Raw genomic sequence first — 18,326 nt, 5'->3', positions numbered from 1 at the left:
CCTTATAAAAAGACAAAATAAAAAGAAAAAAAATACGAAGTTAAATTTTCAGTCATTTCAATATTAAAAAATAAAATCAATAAAATTAATTAAAAAAAATCATAAAAAATATGTGAAAAAATATACTATAGAATTTACAGTGTTCTACAAGAAAAGCTAAAATGCTTTCTCATTTTATTTAGCTTTTTTTTTATAATATTTTTTATGGCAGAAAAATCATTTCAAAAAAATTAAATTGTTTATGATTAACTTTTTAATATTTCTTAATAATTTTAATATATTAATATATTTATATATATATATAAAAGAAAAGTTGATAGCACGTACGCGTGGTGGTGGTATTCTCCGTTTCGAAGAAATGGTTCTGCTGCAATAATACCGCTCCATCAGCCATCCTTTCCTTGTCACTGTGTAAGCAGCAGTAGAAGTACACACCACCACCGCACGGTTAGCGATCCGCTTCGCTATTTTCCATACGCATAAAGCGCACACTAGCACAGCTAAATTATACTTATTTTCCTTGTAACCAGTGTTCTTTTAAGGTATTTTTTTTTCTCGGGTCCTGTTCTGATGGTTTCCTTCCTTCCCATGCTACTATAGCTGTAAGCTCTGCTCACGCCAACCTGCTGCAAATAATTGCTTTCTTAATCAACTCTTTTAGAGAGCAAGCATGTTTATCTCAAGCTTGCCTAGCTCCGTTTCTCTCTCTGATATTTATGGTATACCTTGTCTGCCTTTTCTTTGGTCTTAGCTAGTGCTTACGCCTTCTCTAGCTCTCTCTCTTTGTATACATTTTAAAATATGCCATTGTTTTGGTTTGGGTACATTTTAAAGCTGTGTTTTGGTTTCTGAAAACTTGGTTCTTTCATTTCTTTTCCTTTCTACCGATTAGCGTTTGGCACTCCTTCTTCTCTCGTTCGCTCGAGCTCCTTTCATGGTTGTAGAATAGGTTTTGGTTTTGAAACCCCCTCTTCCCTTTTTATTTGAGTTTTATTTTTTAACTTGTTTTTGGTTGGTGTGAAATACCCCTTTTCTCTCTGTTTTTTTTTTTTTTTGAAATTTGTTAACGGCTTTGACGTTTGGTTTTCTTCAGCTAATTTTTTTTCTTAATGTTCTCTCTCTCATGGCGTTATTTGTGGATTTATTGGGTTTTGTTTTTGTCCTTCTGGGTTGTGTGCACTCGTTTTAGTTTATTCCACTTGCTGGCCGTCATACTTCCTCTGTGCCATTTTTCTCTCCTGATGATCAGTTTTATTTTCCTTTAGGTTTGGAACTTTGAGCCCATATGGTTATTTTTGCCTAATTTCAGGGTTTTTGGTTTAAAGGATAAATCTAGCTCCCTCTGTGTGTGTGTGTGTGTGTGTGTGTGTTTGGGTGAGTGATAGAAATTCCGTTTAAGAGGGGTGCTTATTTTTGCATGATAATGGTTATATGTGTTTGGAATTCCTCCAGTTTAGCTTTCATGTTGGTGCCCACTTCTTGCTAGTGGCGCCTTTACTTAAGGGTCATGGGCCTTATTCTTTCGCTTTTGGCGCGGCAACTGGAATTATATTGTTCCCCAACTTTTACTGGCCATACGAATTCTTCTAAAACTATAAGTGTGAAATGCTTGGCTGTTCAACTTAGAGACTATTCACGAGGGTTCTCTTTGAAATAGTTCAAGGAGTATTTCTAAAGGCATTTCTTTATTGCAAGAAGCTTAATTGAAAGTTAGAGCATCAGTAAGCTAGCAAGTCCTTGCAAAAACATGTTCTGTTTTCTTGCTTTGTTATCATAGAAATAGTACCGAGATGAAAAGAAGAACCTGATTGAAACATGTTGTTCTTACGAAGGAATTATTGTTTAAATACACTGGTTATAGAGATTCGACTTTTGTTGCCTTAACATTGTTATGCGCTTCTTTTCTGCCCATTCATTGTTATTTTAACCTGGTAGAGGTTTCTGTTCATGTGAGATGTATCGCTGCTCTTGACAAAGTATGATTCATTTGGTTTTACCATTTTTGCATTGGCAGTTTCATAAATAAGGGGCTGAGTGTTGCTAGCGGGAAATAAATACGCCATGTCGCATCTCAAGAAGGAAAATGGATTAGAGAATCAGATATTCAAGTGGGGTACTAAGAGGGGAGTTGGGCGGTTGAACAAAGAGATACAGTTTTATGAGTCATTTACATATGATGGAGTTAAATACTGTCTTCACGATTGTGTATGCTTTTACCGTGAAGGTGACTCTGGGACTAACATTGGTAAACTTGTGCAAATCTTTGAGACTGCAGCCCATGAAAGGATGGTGAGGGCAGTGTGGTTCTTTTGTCCCAAGGACATACGCAATTTCTTGGGAGATTATAAGCCAAACAGGAATGAGTTATTTTTGGCTTCTGGCAAGGGTAAAGGCCTTAGCAATGTTAATCTTGTGGTAAATCAGACTCTCAATCACTATCAATTTGTATTTTCTTCCGAGTTAGTTAGCTGTGCCAATGTAATTGAATTTTTTTATAATGTTTTGCTCTAATATTGTGTAATCTAAAACCATAGAATGGTAATTTTCTTTTTTGTGCAAAATCATCTTTAAGGGACTTTTACACGATTGTGAACTTAATTAGCAGGAAGAGATCATATAATTCCATGCTTAATAATGGCATGAACAAGCTTCTGTATTGCTGATTAAAAATGATGGTATTTGCCTAATTATAGTCCACATTGGGTTTTACAGTAAAATGATGATTCTCATTGCCATGTCCAAATTTATATAAAATGATTTCTGTCTCAATGTTTTACTCTTTTCAGGAATCAATTGTTGGGAAATGTAATGTTGTTTGTGCATCAAATGACCAGAGAAATCCTCAAGCATCTGAACAACAGTTGGAAATGGCTGACTACATTTTTTACCGTTCTTTTGATGTTGGAACATGCAGAATATCTGAGAGCTTTGCAGATCAGATCTGTGGATTTAAAGGTTGGGCTACTGTTATTTCATGTACAGTGGTGTTCTTCTTCAAATTGACAATGAAGAGTTGTGCCATATTTTGCTTTCCATTTCCTCATAAATTAGCATCCAAGCAGGACAGCTTTGTGTTTAATGGATGGATAAGTTGGTTATGCATATTTCTTGTAAAAGATTTGGCCAGGTTGTATGACGGGGTATCCCGTCCCATCTTTTGAATTCCTTTTATTCCTTGCTTAGTGTTAAATCTATATAATTTTGATCTAAATGTCTGAAGAGGAGGTGGTTTCTAGAGTCAATAGGGAGAGGTAGGCTTGTATTTAGTTATTGGATAGTTGGTTTAGAAATACAGTGCTTGTACATGGAAGTATCTGTTAACGATGATGCCATACTAGATTCTGTTGTCTCTTTGTTTTGTAAATGATTTCTTTGGTCCCCTCATAAACATGTGGCACCCCTTGTTTTTTTTTTCCCTTCAACAATACTGGTATTGATCTTTTCTAATCTGTAAATCAATTTTCCATATTGTATCGGACCAATTTTTTAAATCTTTTTATTGTTGGCAAGAGCAAATTTATATGATGTTGGATTCTGAATCTTCTCTATACTAGAAACTGGAGACCGGTGTGAGGTGTCTGTGAAGTTCTTTCTGACCCATATTTCTTGTAACAAAGTGATCGTTGTTTGGTGAATTATCGATGCACATTTACAACAACCTGTTCTCTCATAAATTTTGAACACGTGCAGTGGAGCTTTATTTCAATAAAAGAAGAAATCAGATGCTCGGCAATCATGGAACTCTCGAGCCAAAAGTAAAAGAATTGACTGGAAAATCAATAGTCTTGGAAAAAATGAATCGTCATGCAGTAAAGGATGGCAAGTCTGGACGCAGCAGCCCAGTGGTTAAAGGTGATATCCAATGTTCTTTTAAATGCATTTCCTTTTATGTTTAAATAAAAAATTCAAGTTAGTGGGTGAAATTTCTCATTTCTGATTGTCCAGAATCCAAGACTCGTACAAATATGGATGACAAGCAACACTTTTCAAACAAGCCCTACAAATCGAAGTTCTCCGAGGATCCCTGGCCTCCAAATGCATCATGTACCCATCCTTATAAGAAGAGAAAGCTTCTGGGTGAAAAGGCATGCCAAATTTCTGATGAAGTAGGTTTTGGATTTCGACAAGATAGTGGTGTAAAAACTGTCAACAAATCTGTGCAGGGTACTCGAAACCTGGATTCTGTAAGTCCTCACTAAGTTTTTTACTCCTTTCTCAGGAGTCGCGACCATTACCCTGTGAAGTTTCTTTGGTATATTAGGATGTTATTGAGAAGTCAATATGCTTTGGTTTTTCAATCCACTAAAAAAAAGAAGAAAAATAACATATTTTCCTTTCCTATAAACATTTGCGCCATTCTAATTAAAGTATTTCTGAACTTCTCTATCAGGGATGATTACAAACTAGTCTGAGTTTTAGGTACCCCCCATTTGTCTCATAGGCTTCAGAAACAACACTTTTGTCCCTGTAACATCAAATCTTAGGCAGGGCTGTTAGATGAATCATAAAAAGACTTTATTGACCAAAAACATTGATGAAAAGAGTGTTGATATGTAGACATAATCTTTTGTTTGACAGGTAAGTTTGGACTTTTTTAGTTTTGAAGCATCCTTAATTCTTCATGTTCACTTGGAAAGAATTTGCAATAGCAATGGCAGTGAGAAATTTGATAAAAAAAACTTCAAATGATAAAAAGATGAAAGGGAATTATTTGATCAAAGAAGTTTAGGTAAAAAAAAAAAACACTAAAAACAGGAAAAACATATTATAACACAGGTGATATGATAAACCCAAAGGTTGGCTGTTATAAACAAGTGGAAGTTATTAGGGTTGCAAATTAGCTGAGCAGATTCGAGCTTCATTCTGCTTGTTAAGTTTTAGCAAGGTTCAAGCCTGACTCCTGTCTATAAGGAGCCAAATACATGAAGCTCAAGCTTGACTAGCTTAAATTTTACTAGGTTACCTTCACTTATTTATAGCACTATACTTTTGAGGTCTGGGGCGAGAAAAGTAAATCTGGGGCACTAGCATCCAGCATGGGCTGAATCCCCGATTAGTCTAATCCTTGAAATAAAAATTGTTTATAATAAAAAATATAAAAACTCTAAGCATGGACTTATTTTGTTTCCTATTATTGTGAATTTTCATGACATTATAAATATTCCAACTAAAGAATTTAAACCTAGCTTAGCTAGTAAGCTAGCTTATGAGCCTAAATGAGTTGAAATCTCTAATTCGGCTCCTTTATAAGGTGAGTTTTAAGAATAGGCTTGAATTAATTTGCTATCTTAACAAGTTAGCCTTGAGCCTTGCTTATTTGTAGCGTAGAAGCAATTGAGTGAGAGCAGGTTTCCTTTTGGTTTCTTGTCAATTCATTGTCAATTGCAACAAAAAAAAAGAAGAGTTGAATGTTTTGATAAGCCTTCTTTTTAGATGTGATTTTAATCTATATGGATGTGATAGCTTGAGCAATTCGATCGATATCAAGTGTATATGAATGATTTATGTCTTTACTGTATTAAAACCACCCGGCAAGGCTTTCTTCTTTCCTTTGTTTTGTTTTAGAAGAAAAATCCAGTTCCTCCTAGTTGTCTTAGGTGATGAATCACATATACTTCTTGTGGCCTTGCTTGTGCGTTTGTGCTACCAGAAATCCCATAATTTTGTCATTTTGTCTTGCCTCTGCTCTAGAAATTCCTTTTGCTCCTCCTATTCAGTTGTTTTTTATTGAAATTAATTTTGTTACCGGTTCCATCCTGTAGCGACAAGGGAAGGAATTAGAAGAAATCAGAAACCAGCTGAAGAAGAAATGTAACAAGTGACATCTGGAAGCATCAAGTCCATGAGTGAGACTTTGCTCAGTTGATAATCCGATTTCACTGTGGATGCTATTGCTTTTGCATGAACTTGTCTTTTGTTTTTGTGAATTCTGGTGGATACATTGGCATACACAGGTGATTTTGGGAATTGTGGTGGACAGATAGGCATGCACCCGTACATAAAATGTGCAAATAACAGAAGATTTTCCTATTATTCTGCCCCCCATTTTTTTTTGTTTGCCTGATTAAAAGAACTCTATTTAGCTTTTGCTCAAGTGTTTCCTAGAATATATGATTTTAGGTCAGGCCCTCTTCAACGATGAAGTGTCCACCCTTGGGATTTCGATATATTTTAGCTTCACTGCAAGTATTTAGATAAATCAGCTTTCTATTTTGAAGGTTAAAGAATATCTCCAATATGAACTTGCATGTTTTTTGTTGGTAAGGAAAGCTGCTGAAGTTAAATACACACACACACACACACTCCAGTTACATGCATTTTTAATTACATCTATTACATGTTTTAATTATTGCCATAAAGAATATCTGTGCAAACGAATTTTTTGCTAGTCTTTGAGCTTCTAATGGGATTCATTGCATGCAAGTTCCAAATTTATTCTACTCTTGGAGCTGGCGTGTGTAGAGTATTTTAAGAGAGAGAGCACCTGGTGTGTAGATTTGCCATCCTGCATCTAATGGAGTCCAATATTGTCAAGTGCTTAGAATCATGTTTTATAATATAACATTATATTCTTCATTGCTGTATCTAGATATAATTCATCTTATCAGAAGTTGAAGACACAGGTTTTTTTTACTGGTATCAAGCATGCTGCACTTTACTTACTTACCATCGACTGTGTTTGCCTGTTGCTGCCTGAATCATTGATCAGTTTCTTTTTATTTCTAACATATTCAAAATTCAGGAACAAATTTGTTAGCTAGGCTTGATAAATGATAATAATATGAACTTCCTTGACATTGCAACTCGTTATATACAAAGCTGAATCATCAGTAGTCCTTCATGCATAACTAGCTGAAATTTTCTGATCTTTAAACTTGACCCTAACTACTGCCTCCTGAGAGCTGTTTGCATCGTTGATGACTAACGTATTGTTTGTGATAATTTCTGCATCTTCAAAATGAAAAATTCTCACAGAGCTAATCAAATTAGATATAATTGCTTTATTTGGCACAATAGCCAGTCATTGATTCAACTGAAAAGAGCTAGTCCTTGGGTACCTGGGCACATTGTTATGCAAGAAAGCATCATCAAAACTTGCCTTCAGCTATTTGCAAAGAGCTGCTTGTGTCATTTACAACTAATGCATTTTGATCATCCCCCATGATAACCTCGCATTCATTGGAAAATCAATGGAAGTTGAAAAAAAGTTGCATCAGATAGTTTAAACTCCAATCTAAATGTGATCATAATGAAACGACTTCAAAGTCTGAAGAAATCGATACATAAGCACCTTCTCAACTTTGATAACTCAAGAATTTTCATGCTTGGACGAGATGTCTTTTTCGTTTAGGGCCTAGAAGACAGGTTGGACCCATTTTCTTTCCTTTTTTTTTTTTTTTTTACGTTTTAAAAATGTTTTTGAAAAAAATTAAAATTGTTTTTTTTTTTTTACTTTAAAGTAATATGTTTTTGGTGTTTTTAGATCATTTCGATACGCTGATATCAAAAATAATTTTTAAAAAATAAAAAAAAACATATTTTAATATATTTTTGAATGAAAAACACTTTGTTGTTGTTTGGGTAGTCCTAAAAAATAGAAAATGCTTGCTACATGAGCTTAGCTCAAATGGTCGGAGAGACTTTTTTAAAACACAAGACAACTACTAAGCATGAGCGCAACCACCTTAGTTTTTCTTAATTAATAATTAGTTGTAATAAAATAATTCATTCATTAATTACCATATAAATAACATTCTAAATTGGATGGTCAGCAACTAGTGTTTATCTTTATCTATTTGATATATATAATAATGTTTAGTTCATATCTCATCATAATAATTATGTAGACTTGATAAATTTTAATTGATCTTCTTTTTCAGTTCAGAAACTTCCAAGTCACAAAAGTCATTTTATTAATCAAATAAATGTATCTCCTCTTTAAAATATATAAATATTATAGAAAACTCTAAAATCATGTAGCAAAAACACTATACCAACATACATTGTGGATCAAAACATATTGCATTATAAATTGCTACAATGCTTTTTTTTCCTTGTGCCTTCACTTCTTTTTATTTCGCCCTTATAAGCCTAAATTGATGGCCAATTTAAGCAAAGTTGCTGAGGAAGGGAAAAATTCAAATACAAAGGACCGAAGCAAAAAAAGTAAAGGAAATTGGTGGTAGTTTCAAAATTATGGTGAAAAGTTCACTTTGGTTCTTTTACTTTCTAAATAATGGATTTCTGGTCCCTTCAGTTTGTCTATTTTTCATTTTTAGTTCATAACTTTTTTTTTTAATTCTTTAGTCTCTGGTTTGAGAGAAAATACAGAGAGTCGCCATACTCCAATAATAGAGAAAGAATATCTTAGTTGACATCGATTTTGACCACGAAAACAATAGTTTTGGTGTCAATGGGTTTTATTTGATGGATGGAGTTTTATTAAGGTGTTTTTCTCTTAAAATTATTGAAAAGCATATCGACCTTTGGGTCACATATTCATATTCTTATATATTTTGACAATAACAACTAAATAGAAAATTGACTAATATTTTTTTGTAGAGAATAAGTTTAAACAAGTTTATATAAAGAATATATTGATAAGCAAAATGGAATGAAGTCTAAGTACGAGAGTAAGTGAAGACCTAAAATTAATTATTCATTTTAGTGCAATGTGTAAATCCTTTATCTTATCTTGATAGCACAATTGAAATGAACTTACACACTTTACTCAGCATGCATATAAGATTGATTAATCAATTCAAAGAATTCACCAGGTTTAAACTGTCAATTTGAAATTCTAGATGAACCAGTCGACCGCTTCAACTGTTAATGACATTCCAACGACTACAGACAACTAGTTTCTTTTGTAAACTTATAAATAGTACTCTTAATTGCATAAATAATAAAGGAGGATAATAGACATATATGATATAAAAACTATTTCAAGTGAAAACAAATTAGAAATCATCAATTCTTTCATATATGAAGTTGTGCTAATTTAAACCTTTACATTCTAGCACTAGAGTATTCATCCTCGTTCTCACAACACTTAAACACCTTCAAATATCATAAATGCTATTAAATGAGTTATAGAGATACAAACTTTAATTGTATTATCCACTCACTGAGAGAGCTTTTTGTTGTAAACAAAAACCACAATTGTAAACTTATAAGAGTTAGGTAAAAACTCTTGATATTGGTGAGGGAATATCATCAAAGAAAAATCTTGAAGAGAACATATTTTCAAGTGAAAAAAATCTTGGAGAATGTATATCTCCAAGTGGATAAAAATCTTGAAGAAGAGTTTTTTTTCAAGTAGTGAAAAAAGGTTTGGTGTGGATTCGTTAAGAACAATGTACTCTTAAGCTTAGATTATTAAAAGAATACAATACTCAATTACATTTTGGTACTTAAAATGAGTTTGCAATTTCTCTCCTTATACTTTTTACTTTAAGCACTTTAATTATATTGTTGGTTAATCATATTTATTGTGTTAAATTGAATAAAATTGTATTATTTGTTAGTATTAGTGAAACATCTTATTCAACTCCCTTAGGTGTTATTATTGTCTTTATCCTAAAATAACAAAAAATAGATCAAACTTGAGAGAGGATTTTGTTTGTAGTTTGGATTTGTGTTTTTATGTGATTTTTAAGGTTTTTTTATTGGTTTATTAGTTTATTTACATCATATGGACTTTTTTAGGTTTTTTTAATTTAAAAATTATATTTTTGAATAAAAAACACTCTGTCTGATTTTCCAGTTCGGTGGTTGAAAACTAGGAAGGTCTACGATGCGTTGCTTCCTTTTATTTTATTTTTTAAAAAAATTATGGAAAGATGACATGTTATTCGTCCTATTTCCAAACAAAAAAATTAAGGGCTCATGAGCACAAGCCTGACTTGCTAGGCGTGACAGTGTTTGAATTTATTTATTTTTTCTAATTTTGTTTTATTGTTTAATTGATATATTTTTATGTGTTTTTATTTGAATTAAATTTTTTATTTATATTTAAATTAATACTCCTTTTTATCTGATTTCTTAGACTGTGTATTTCATCTTTTTTAAATAGTGGTTTTTTTAAATTATTTTGTATGTATTTAATTTTTTGAAGAGATCATTCTTATTTATTTATAATTTTTGTGTTTTATGTTATATTTTCATGATGTGTTTATGAAAATAAAAATTATTTGTTCTTGGTAATAAAAAGTAACCTTTAAGACAAAAAAAAAATGTACGAAAAGTTGAGGTTAAATATCGTATTTATCTATATTTTACTTTCATGTGAATGATTTTATCAATTTTTTTTTTATTTTAGAATTTGATTGACATTAACAACTTTTTCTTAGTTTATTTGTTCATATATTTTTACTTACATTTTTCAATTAAAAACAATTAAAAATCATACATACTCGCAACAATCCTGTTTTTTCTACTAGTTAAATGTAATTTGAGATTAATATTACATTAACAATTTTTTTTTATTAATACATATAATTCTTAAGCATCAGTTTTGTTTTTATTCACGTTCACATTTGCATTTTTTTCTTGAAGTAAAAAAAAACAAGTTACCTGTACCTGCATATTTATATTTACGTTAAAATAAATTATCCAACCTATAACTAACTAACTAGTAATAAAGATTAGGTGTGGGATGCATAAAAAGTATTTGAGATTATTTTCCATTAGTTTTCAAAATAACTTTTTTATTAAAAATATATTAAAAAAAAAATTTATTTATTTTTAATACCAACACATCAATATTATTAAAGAAAATATTTTCATATTTTTTCAAGAAAAAACTAATTCCATGCAAAAGTTATGCGGAACATCTCATTGCCAGTGCAGAATAAGCATGCACGAATTAGATAATCAAGCTAACAAAAATCTATTGTAATTAGCAACCGTACTATCGTCATTTTCTTAAAAGTTCTACATCATTAAAACTATAAAGGTGGCTAAGTTCGAAAGATGGATTTTCCAACAAGGAAGAAACAGCGAGGAACATACAAAACAGATTTTTCCTTTTCTGTGTTTTTTTTTTCATGACCATTTTATTTCCACGGCAGAGCAAATGCAAAAGAAGTAGCGTCCACTTGCCAAGTAGAGACAAAACAAGAACAGGTGAAACAATATGAAGCCCTAGTCAGGCATCAGTTGCCTTATCCTTCTCAGCAGTTTTTCCTTCTTTGCTGATACGCAAGACCTCGATCTTTTGAGCAACATCATCAGCTGAAACCTTCACTTTCCCAGTTGGTCCATTCCCAGGAAGAGAATCATTCTCATCATGACTTGCTGGGCTGAGTTGCCATATTCTGATGGTTCCATCTTCGGATCCTGATGCATAAGACTCTCCTCCAGGTGAGAATCGTAGGCAATGAACAGGACCATGGTGACCCTTGTTGCATCCTGCATATAGAGAGCACGAGCAAGATGATGGTTATAACTGAAACTTAGAACATCAGCGAAGTTTCTCTGAAGAATTCGGGGCCATATATGGGCCATCAACCAACAGTACTATAATCATATATTCAGCTCAGGTCCATCATTTTCTCGTCTGGTTGAAGACTGGTAAAAGAACATGCAGGTCAAGGCATTAGCTAACAACAGATATTCTGGTAGAAAAACTGCATTACGTTGCACCTCAAAAACATAAATTAACAAACAATTTTGACATAAAAGTTTTATGGAAGTCGTTTCTGAAATCTAAATTTCCCATTCAACAAGAATATACAGCACAGAGATTCAAACCAACTTTTTGTGTTTAGATGTTGAACTTGTTTCTTCAAAAAAAAAAAAAAAAAAGTTGGAGCAGTTACACATACCAATCTGTTCTCCAGTATGGAAATCAAACACATGGATCCACATGTCTTCTCCTCCAGCAACAAACTTATTACCAAATTTTGGTTCCAATGAAGCTGATTCCACATTGCATGGCATGTCATAGCTTTTCACCAATCCAAAACTGGAAACAAAAATGAGAAAAAGTTACAAGGCAATTCCTATGAAATAACCAAGGTGCAAAAGGAAGAATCCAAACCACAACTTACTGATTTGCATCCCAAAATTTAACCGTAGATCCATCAGCAGTAGTTATATAACGACCATCCTGACTCACTTCAGCACTTGTTACAGGTGACTTTGTTTCAAGTGTTTGAACAATTTTGCCACTTCGTATGTCCCATAACCTATAGAGTCAGCAATCAAATTAGAAGGAGAACAACAATACAATGATGAGTCGAGGAAAGACTTCAGTACCAATAATACATCTATCGATCAAGAAGGGCTACCAATATATATAGCCATTCTTGAACACACTTTCCAATTAACCACTCAAGGTGAAAACAAAGACAATTAATTAACTGCTTTTCCTTCCATGATGATAACAATAAAGTAGAAGAGGGATTTCTGTACCAGTAAATAAATAAAGCACATCAAATTAAGTTCAGTTCACATAACCCCAAAAATTTCTCCTATTTTTTTTATCATCTTATTTTTTAAAAGTATATGTCCACATGGCTCTAAATTGAACCAAATAATGTAAAGAAACCAACAGTAACTTTCATAAAGGTTTTCTTGTTAAAAAACAAAAACAAAAACCAAAATCAGATAACTATTACAAGTACCTGTCTGAAAGGATGTGACAAGCTTGTGTTCACATATCCCATATCTTTAAAAAGCACTAAGCTTAATGACACACACTGCATATTGATAGTTCATTATGAAGTAGAATCTCAAATATAACAGCACAAATTACCCCGGTTCAACCAATCAAACAACAAAGTGCAGCCACAAATGAAAGCAAATAATTATACGACATCACATGGGATCAGGCTTGATCATTTATTACTGTCCATACCTCACACCACCAATATCAGCACAAGAACTTAATATGGTCTGATCACTGTGAAGCCACGCAACAGTTCTGATTGAACCTGGTGAATTGTCAACTTCTCTTGGGGGTGCATCTGGACGATTCAAGTCAAATATACGAAGAATTTTCTCAAATCCACCAGTAAGTAGAAGGTGAGTATCCTGCACAAAGGACAACTTAGATATTGGATGCATACAGCAGAAACAAAGGAGAATGCCATAGAAACAGATACAAAGGAATTTTTTTAAACTCAGAATTTTTTTTTTTATTAATGTCTAAACTCACCTACATGATTGCATAATAATGCAAATAATACAAAGGAATCAGATTATACAAATCCAGAACCAAATAATATATTTCTAAAAAGGAAAAATCAAACGGTGGATATAAAAAGCAAAATCAAATGGAAGTGATACAAATGAAGGAAAGGAGACCCAACAGCAAAAATCAAAGGTTACATACAAGTTAATTGAAAGACACTACAACTAAAGCTACCAACTTATAATCTATCACAAACTAACATGTCTTAGAACTTAGGTGCACCAAAATACAGAAAGAACAAAAAGGAAACACAACCAGAACAAGGACCAGGCCCATAATGTCAGGCAAGAAACCCAATTCAATACTCCGCTGAGAATAAAAACTTGGTAAATGTATAAACAATCAGCTTATTTGAATAATTTTAACAGCAATTGAGACAATGTTGAAACTTTTGAAGGCACTTTCAAACAAATATCAGAAAACAACATCGTTAAATTGCTACAATCATTTGGAATTTGGTTTAAGCATCTCCTTTTGATGGATCAATTGCATGCTGACTCCTCTTACATTGAATAGCATGTCACTCTGTCATTAAATGTGAAGACTATGACAACTTGGACATTTAAAGACTGATAAAAATGTTCCCTTCTTGTACTATTGACAAAACAATACCTTCTATAATGAAACATTACAAATAAACAAAACAAATCAGGCTCAAGAAAATAAAGAAGTAATAGAATAGAAGCAAAATTCAATTCTACCTCTGAAAATGCGCATGCTCGAACAATATGCTTATGCTCAAAAGACTGTAATTCATCCCCTGTCAATGCATCCCACAATTTCCTGCAAACAATATACCAGACATATTATAGAACCTCTCTAAATTGATTGAATTTATGATATGTTGATCATTTAGCATCTTTCCACTTGCCACCATGTGCACTAACATGAGAGAAAGAGAGAGGGGTCTTAAAAGAAAATTGCCTAAATAAGGAAGTATACAGGTCACCTGGAAAGGAATACATAAGTCAATATATATTCATGAATTTCAAAACATAAAAGGAAGGAACTTAAATAACATACGCAGAAAAATCAGCGGAGCCAGATGCTGCACGCAAAGCATTAGTGTCCAGGCAGCAACTCCACACTGCACCTTTGTGCCCTTCAAAGGTTCCAATCCAATCACCAGTCTCCCCATTTCTCAACATGGGACTCGAATCTGAATTTCAAAGGATAACGTTATTTTGAAGTGAGGAATTACAAGGTCTCAATGAAAAGAGGTTCAACCCCAATTTTAAGTTAACAAATGATGAATCAATCATTATGCAAATCCTAGTTCAGTAATTTCATGACTACATTCACATTAGCACAAAGAGACAATAAAATGATCCACAGTCCTTTGGGGTTATCTTGCATTTGGAAGAAGTGGTGGAACAAGGGATAAACATAACGACTATTTGATTCTTTGTTGCCATAGTAAATAGGAGAAATAACAATGATCAATGTTGAAATCTCGATTCCCAATCTACAATAACAAAAAGATCACTGATACTATCTAAAATACAATTAAATCAGTATCAAATTCACATCTTACAGCGGTCAACAAAACCTAGACCAAGCTTTCAACTAAATCAGATGAATGTAAGAACAATTCAAATTTCAATGGCATAAGTAACAGAAATGAAGTAACAACCTCAATGACCAATGACTATTCAATGGAAACCCAATTGCTTAACGGAATCCAAAATCACAGTTAACAGCAGATACCCAAATGAAAATGGATAAAATTCACTGCTTAAAACAATAGAAAACCTTAAGAAAAATAAAGAGAGAGCAGGCATACCCTTGCTAGCACTAATGAGAAAGAAGCCATCAGGAGTGACAGGACTGTAAAACAAATCCACAACAGGACGTGAATGTCCATGGCACACTAATGGCACAGCCACCTTCTTCTTGTCCATTTTGCCCCTCAGCAACAACAAACCCCAAAAAAACCCTAATGGATCAAGAATTCCAAGAACCCAAAACGAGAGAGAATTATATAGACAAAAAAAAGCACTGATACAAAACCCAATTCACCTATTTAAACTACACAACAAAGTTTGACGTCAGAATTAATCTCCTTTTCTCTCTATATTGCAGGGAATGTTGCTGGCTAAAGCTATGATTTTCTCTTGTTAAGGCTATATAAATTGTTTTCTATGAAACAGAGTTTTAGTGATATATTAAAAAAGAAACAAAAATCAAATGAAAATTAAAAAAAAAAAAAAAGGATAGAGAACTACTACTATGTGAGGGCTAATCGCAGAAGACTTGAACTGGATAGGGAGTGGATTTATAGGGTTGATTTCCCCCTTTCTTTTTCTTTTCCTTTTGGTCCTTTTGCATTAAGGCTCTGCTTCTCTTAGAAATATAAACTCAACCCCCTATTATTTTCTACTATCTCCTATTTAACCCACACTCTACATGATGATGATGGGTATTATAAATAGATTTTGGATTCTTTGACATAAAATGGTGCTATAAATTCATTTTCCATTATTGGTATTTTTATGGTATATTATATTTAGTAATGAAAAGTATTTTTTTTATTACCTTTTATTACATAGAAACAGTCATGGTTAACCTATACAGAGTTTAATTATATTAATTACAAAGAAATTGGTTCCATTGAGTTAATCTACATTAGCTTCAAGTTCTTAGGCTAAGTTGAGAAAGCCCATTTCATGAAGAATTTTAGGTCGACCAAAGAACCAAAATCCAGTCCTCCTAGTAGCTTGGGAGTTTTTCAGCTTATCTGGGCTGGGGTTAGCTGTATCAATTGGATTACTGTGATTATTAATTTTTTTTAAAATATATCAAAATAATATTTTTTAATATTATTATATTAAAATGATTTACAAACATAATATTTTTTTTTTATTAAAACTCTGTAAAATCACGGCCGCAAACAGGGAGCCAAGTAATCCCAAGTACATGCGGGCTTTGTGGACTGTAGCCCCCAGAAAGAGTGAATTCTCAATCTCATCAGAGGGATGAAAAAGCCTTGAACTGTTTTTTGTTTAGATAAATTTTACTGAAGCCATTGAGCGTACTGGTTAAAGAAGGAGAGAGGATGTTGGTATTGATGGTTTAATTGGAGCTCGGAGATTTTGCAGTCGATGAATGAAAAATCTCAAGGCTCTTTGGTTGTCCCATACATTTGATATTGCTGATTAGTTGTCTACAATGTTCTTAAGATTTTGTTCGAAAAGCTTTGCCATTTGGTTGGTAGAAGAATATTGGCTTGCAATTCTATAAATTGTTCCTAAGATGGTGAGATATTTGATCTATCTAAGTTTTGTGATTTATTCTGTTAAATTCGCAACTTGAACCTTCTATTTTAATGTATTTAATTTTTTAATGATATATTTAATTATAGAATACATGAGTAAGGTGATTGCCTTAAATTTGTTTTTTCTTAAACTATTTTTTATTTAATTATATAACAATTTTTTTATAAAATTAAATATCAATCAAATATTGAAGTATTTATTTAAAATTGAGATAAACTTACAAGTATCAAAGTGAAACAAACCACATAGTCCAACTCAAAATAAATAAAATCTCGAAGCATGAAATTAGAATAAAAATCAGCAAGAAAAATAAATAAAAGTGGAAAAATAAAATGAAAACGAAAGAACAAAAGAAAATAAAAAGCCCAGGCTCACGGGCCTAGGGCTGCCCACCTGTCTTGGGCTATAATCTTTTTAGGAGCGGACGAATGTCGTCTATCCAACTAGTTTTTTTTTTTTATTAAAAAAATATTAGGCGATTGTCACTTGTTATTACAGATTTTGGCCACTGATTGTGGCCATAAAATCAGGGAGCCACTCCTAGGAATTAAAAACCTATCTGACCCATTTTTTCAGCCAAAAATATCTAAGAAATTATATTAACCTTAAAAAACCTATTTGAGGCATTAAATCACCATTTAGCCACCTTTTAGGCAAAATAAATGGAAAAAAAAGACCTAAATGGAACTCTTCTAGAAAAATAAAACTCATTGACACCAACAACGATGAGTTTCATATTCAAAAAGTGAGCGTTTGTCAACTTCTCTCATTCGTCGTAATTTGATGTAATTCGAACACCACCCTTAAAGCTAGCGATTGGCCATTGAACGATGCCACACACGCCACCTGAAAAGCGCAATCTAACCCATACATTGATGCGTCAGTCATTTTTTTTAATAATATTTATTATCTATTAAAATACTTGTTTCCCCCTCAACCTACTTGATTATATAAAAAAAAAGGGTGAAAAGATTAAAAAAAAAAAAAACAAAAGGTTCCTGGATGAAAGTTATATGATTTTTTTATATTAAAAGTAAATTAATTATTTTATTATGCTTTTAAAAATAAAAAGTCTAAACAGTCTCTAGACGATCATTTCAATATTTTTTTGCTTTTAATGGTAACACAAATATTTCTTTGTGCAGAAAAGTACAAAAATACCATATTATCCCCAACAACCAGGCCAAATATTTTTGATGAAAAAGGTAAAATCATAATTTTACTATTTTAACATTTACCTTATTTCAATCCACAATGCAAATGAATTAGAGCTACAATATTTAACATTATTTTTACCCCCATCCATTTTAGTATTCTCTTAATTCGCTATTAGCATGTTATTCTATGTCTTCAATTAGAACTACTTGAACTAAAAAAATAACGTGTGGATTGTTTTGAGAAAGTGGGAGGGTTAATTTCGTTGTATATACTATATACTACCTGGTATATCATGATAACCAATATGTTATTTATTTATTTTTTTTTCTTTGAGATCAATTTAAGTTCATTGCATTTTTTATTATCCCACGTAATCTCATAGCAAATTAAGAAGAACACAAATTCGCACCCCATGTTTGTGTGCACGCCTGTCATCCCCGCGGTGTTTTACCTGCTCACTGGGCTTGCAGGATATTGTTCAGTGGGTCTGGGGATTAGTCGTGGTGCGCGTAAATTAGCCCAGACACCCCGGGTTATCAAAAGAAAAAGAAGAAGAAGAAGAAGAAGAAGAAGAAGAAAACAAATTCCTAAGCTATTTTTTCCATAAAAAAATGTACCAAAGAAATTATCACCATTGGTCCATCCTTCAACTTTATGTGATATATATGCACGAGTTTGCTAATCGCTACCATGTA

The 18,326-nt window shown here is 32.6% G+C and overlaps 2 protein-coding genes across 5 annotated transcripts; one reads left to right on the top strand and one right to left on the bottom strand.

Annotated features, from left to right (window-relative positions):
- The first annotated feature begins 334 nt into the window (after positions 1 to 334).
- On the top strand, positions 335 to 6,087 carry LOC7486619 (protein ANTI-SILENCING 1). 3 transcript variants are annotated; one of them, XM_024583103.2, is made up of 6 exons: positions 335 to 447; positions 2,015 to 2,415; positions 2,787 to 2,955; positions 3,691 to 3,852; positions 3,946 to 4,184; positions 5,763 to 6,087. In XM_024583103.2, the coding sequence occupies exons 2-6, from the start codon at positions 2,062 to 2,064 to the stop codon at positions 5,820 to 5,822; spliced, it is 984 nt and encodes a 327-aa protein (XP_024438871.1). In that variant the 5' UTR covers positions 335 to 447; positions 2,015 to 2,061; the 3' UTR covers positions 5,823 to 6,087. The 3 variants fall into 3 exon arrangements, with proteins under 3 accessions (XP_024438871.1, XP_002299614.2, XP_052304640.1); XM_002299578.4 differs by having other exon boundaries at positions 398 to 542; XM_052448680.1 differs by lacking the exon at positions 335 to 447 and adding an exon at positions 1,060 to 1,721.
- Positions 6,088 to 10,872: 4,785 nt separating this feature from the next.
- Positions 10,873 to 15,437, bottom strand: LOC7490969 (uncharacterized). 2 transcript variants are annotated; one of them, XM_002298080.4, is made up of 7 exons: positions 14,982 to 15,435; positions 14,222 to 14,357; positions 13,900 to 13,981; positions 12,863 to 13,038; positions 12,054 to 12,191; positions 11,829 to 11,968; positions 10,873 to 11,412 (listed from the first exon to the last, which is right to left on the bottom strand). In XM_002298080.4, exons 1-7 carry the CDS (start codon positions 15,097 to 15,099, stop codon positions 11,150 to 11,152), a joined length of 1,053 nt encoding a protein of 350 aa, XP_002298116.1. In that variant the 5' UTR covers positions 15,100 to 15,435; the 3' UTR covers positions 10,873 to 11,149. The 2 variants fall into 2 exon arrangements, with proteins under 2 accessions (XP_002298116.1, XP_024448910.1); XM_024593142.2 differs by lacking the exon at positions 10,873 to 11,412 and adding an exon at positions 11,419 to 11,571 and having other exon boundaries at positions 14,982 to 15,437.
- Between the last annotated feature and the right edge of the window lie 2,889 nt (positions 15,438 to 18,326).

Source organism: Populus trichocarpa, chromosome 1 (assembly GCF_000002775.5).
Source record: "Populus trichocarpa isolate Nisqually-1 chromosome 1, P.trichocarpa_v4.1, whole genome shotgun sequence".
NCBI lineage: Eukaryota > Viridiplantae > Streptophyta > Magnoliopsida > Malpighiales > Salicaceae > Populus > Populus trichocarpa.
The sequence above is the reverse complement of the archived record's forward strand: the minus strand, read 5'-3'. Positions and strand labels throughout refer to the sequence as shown.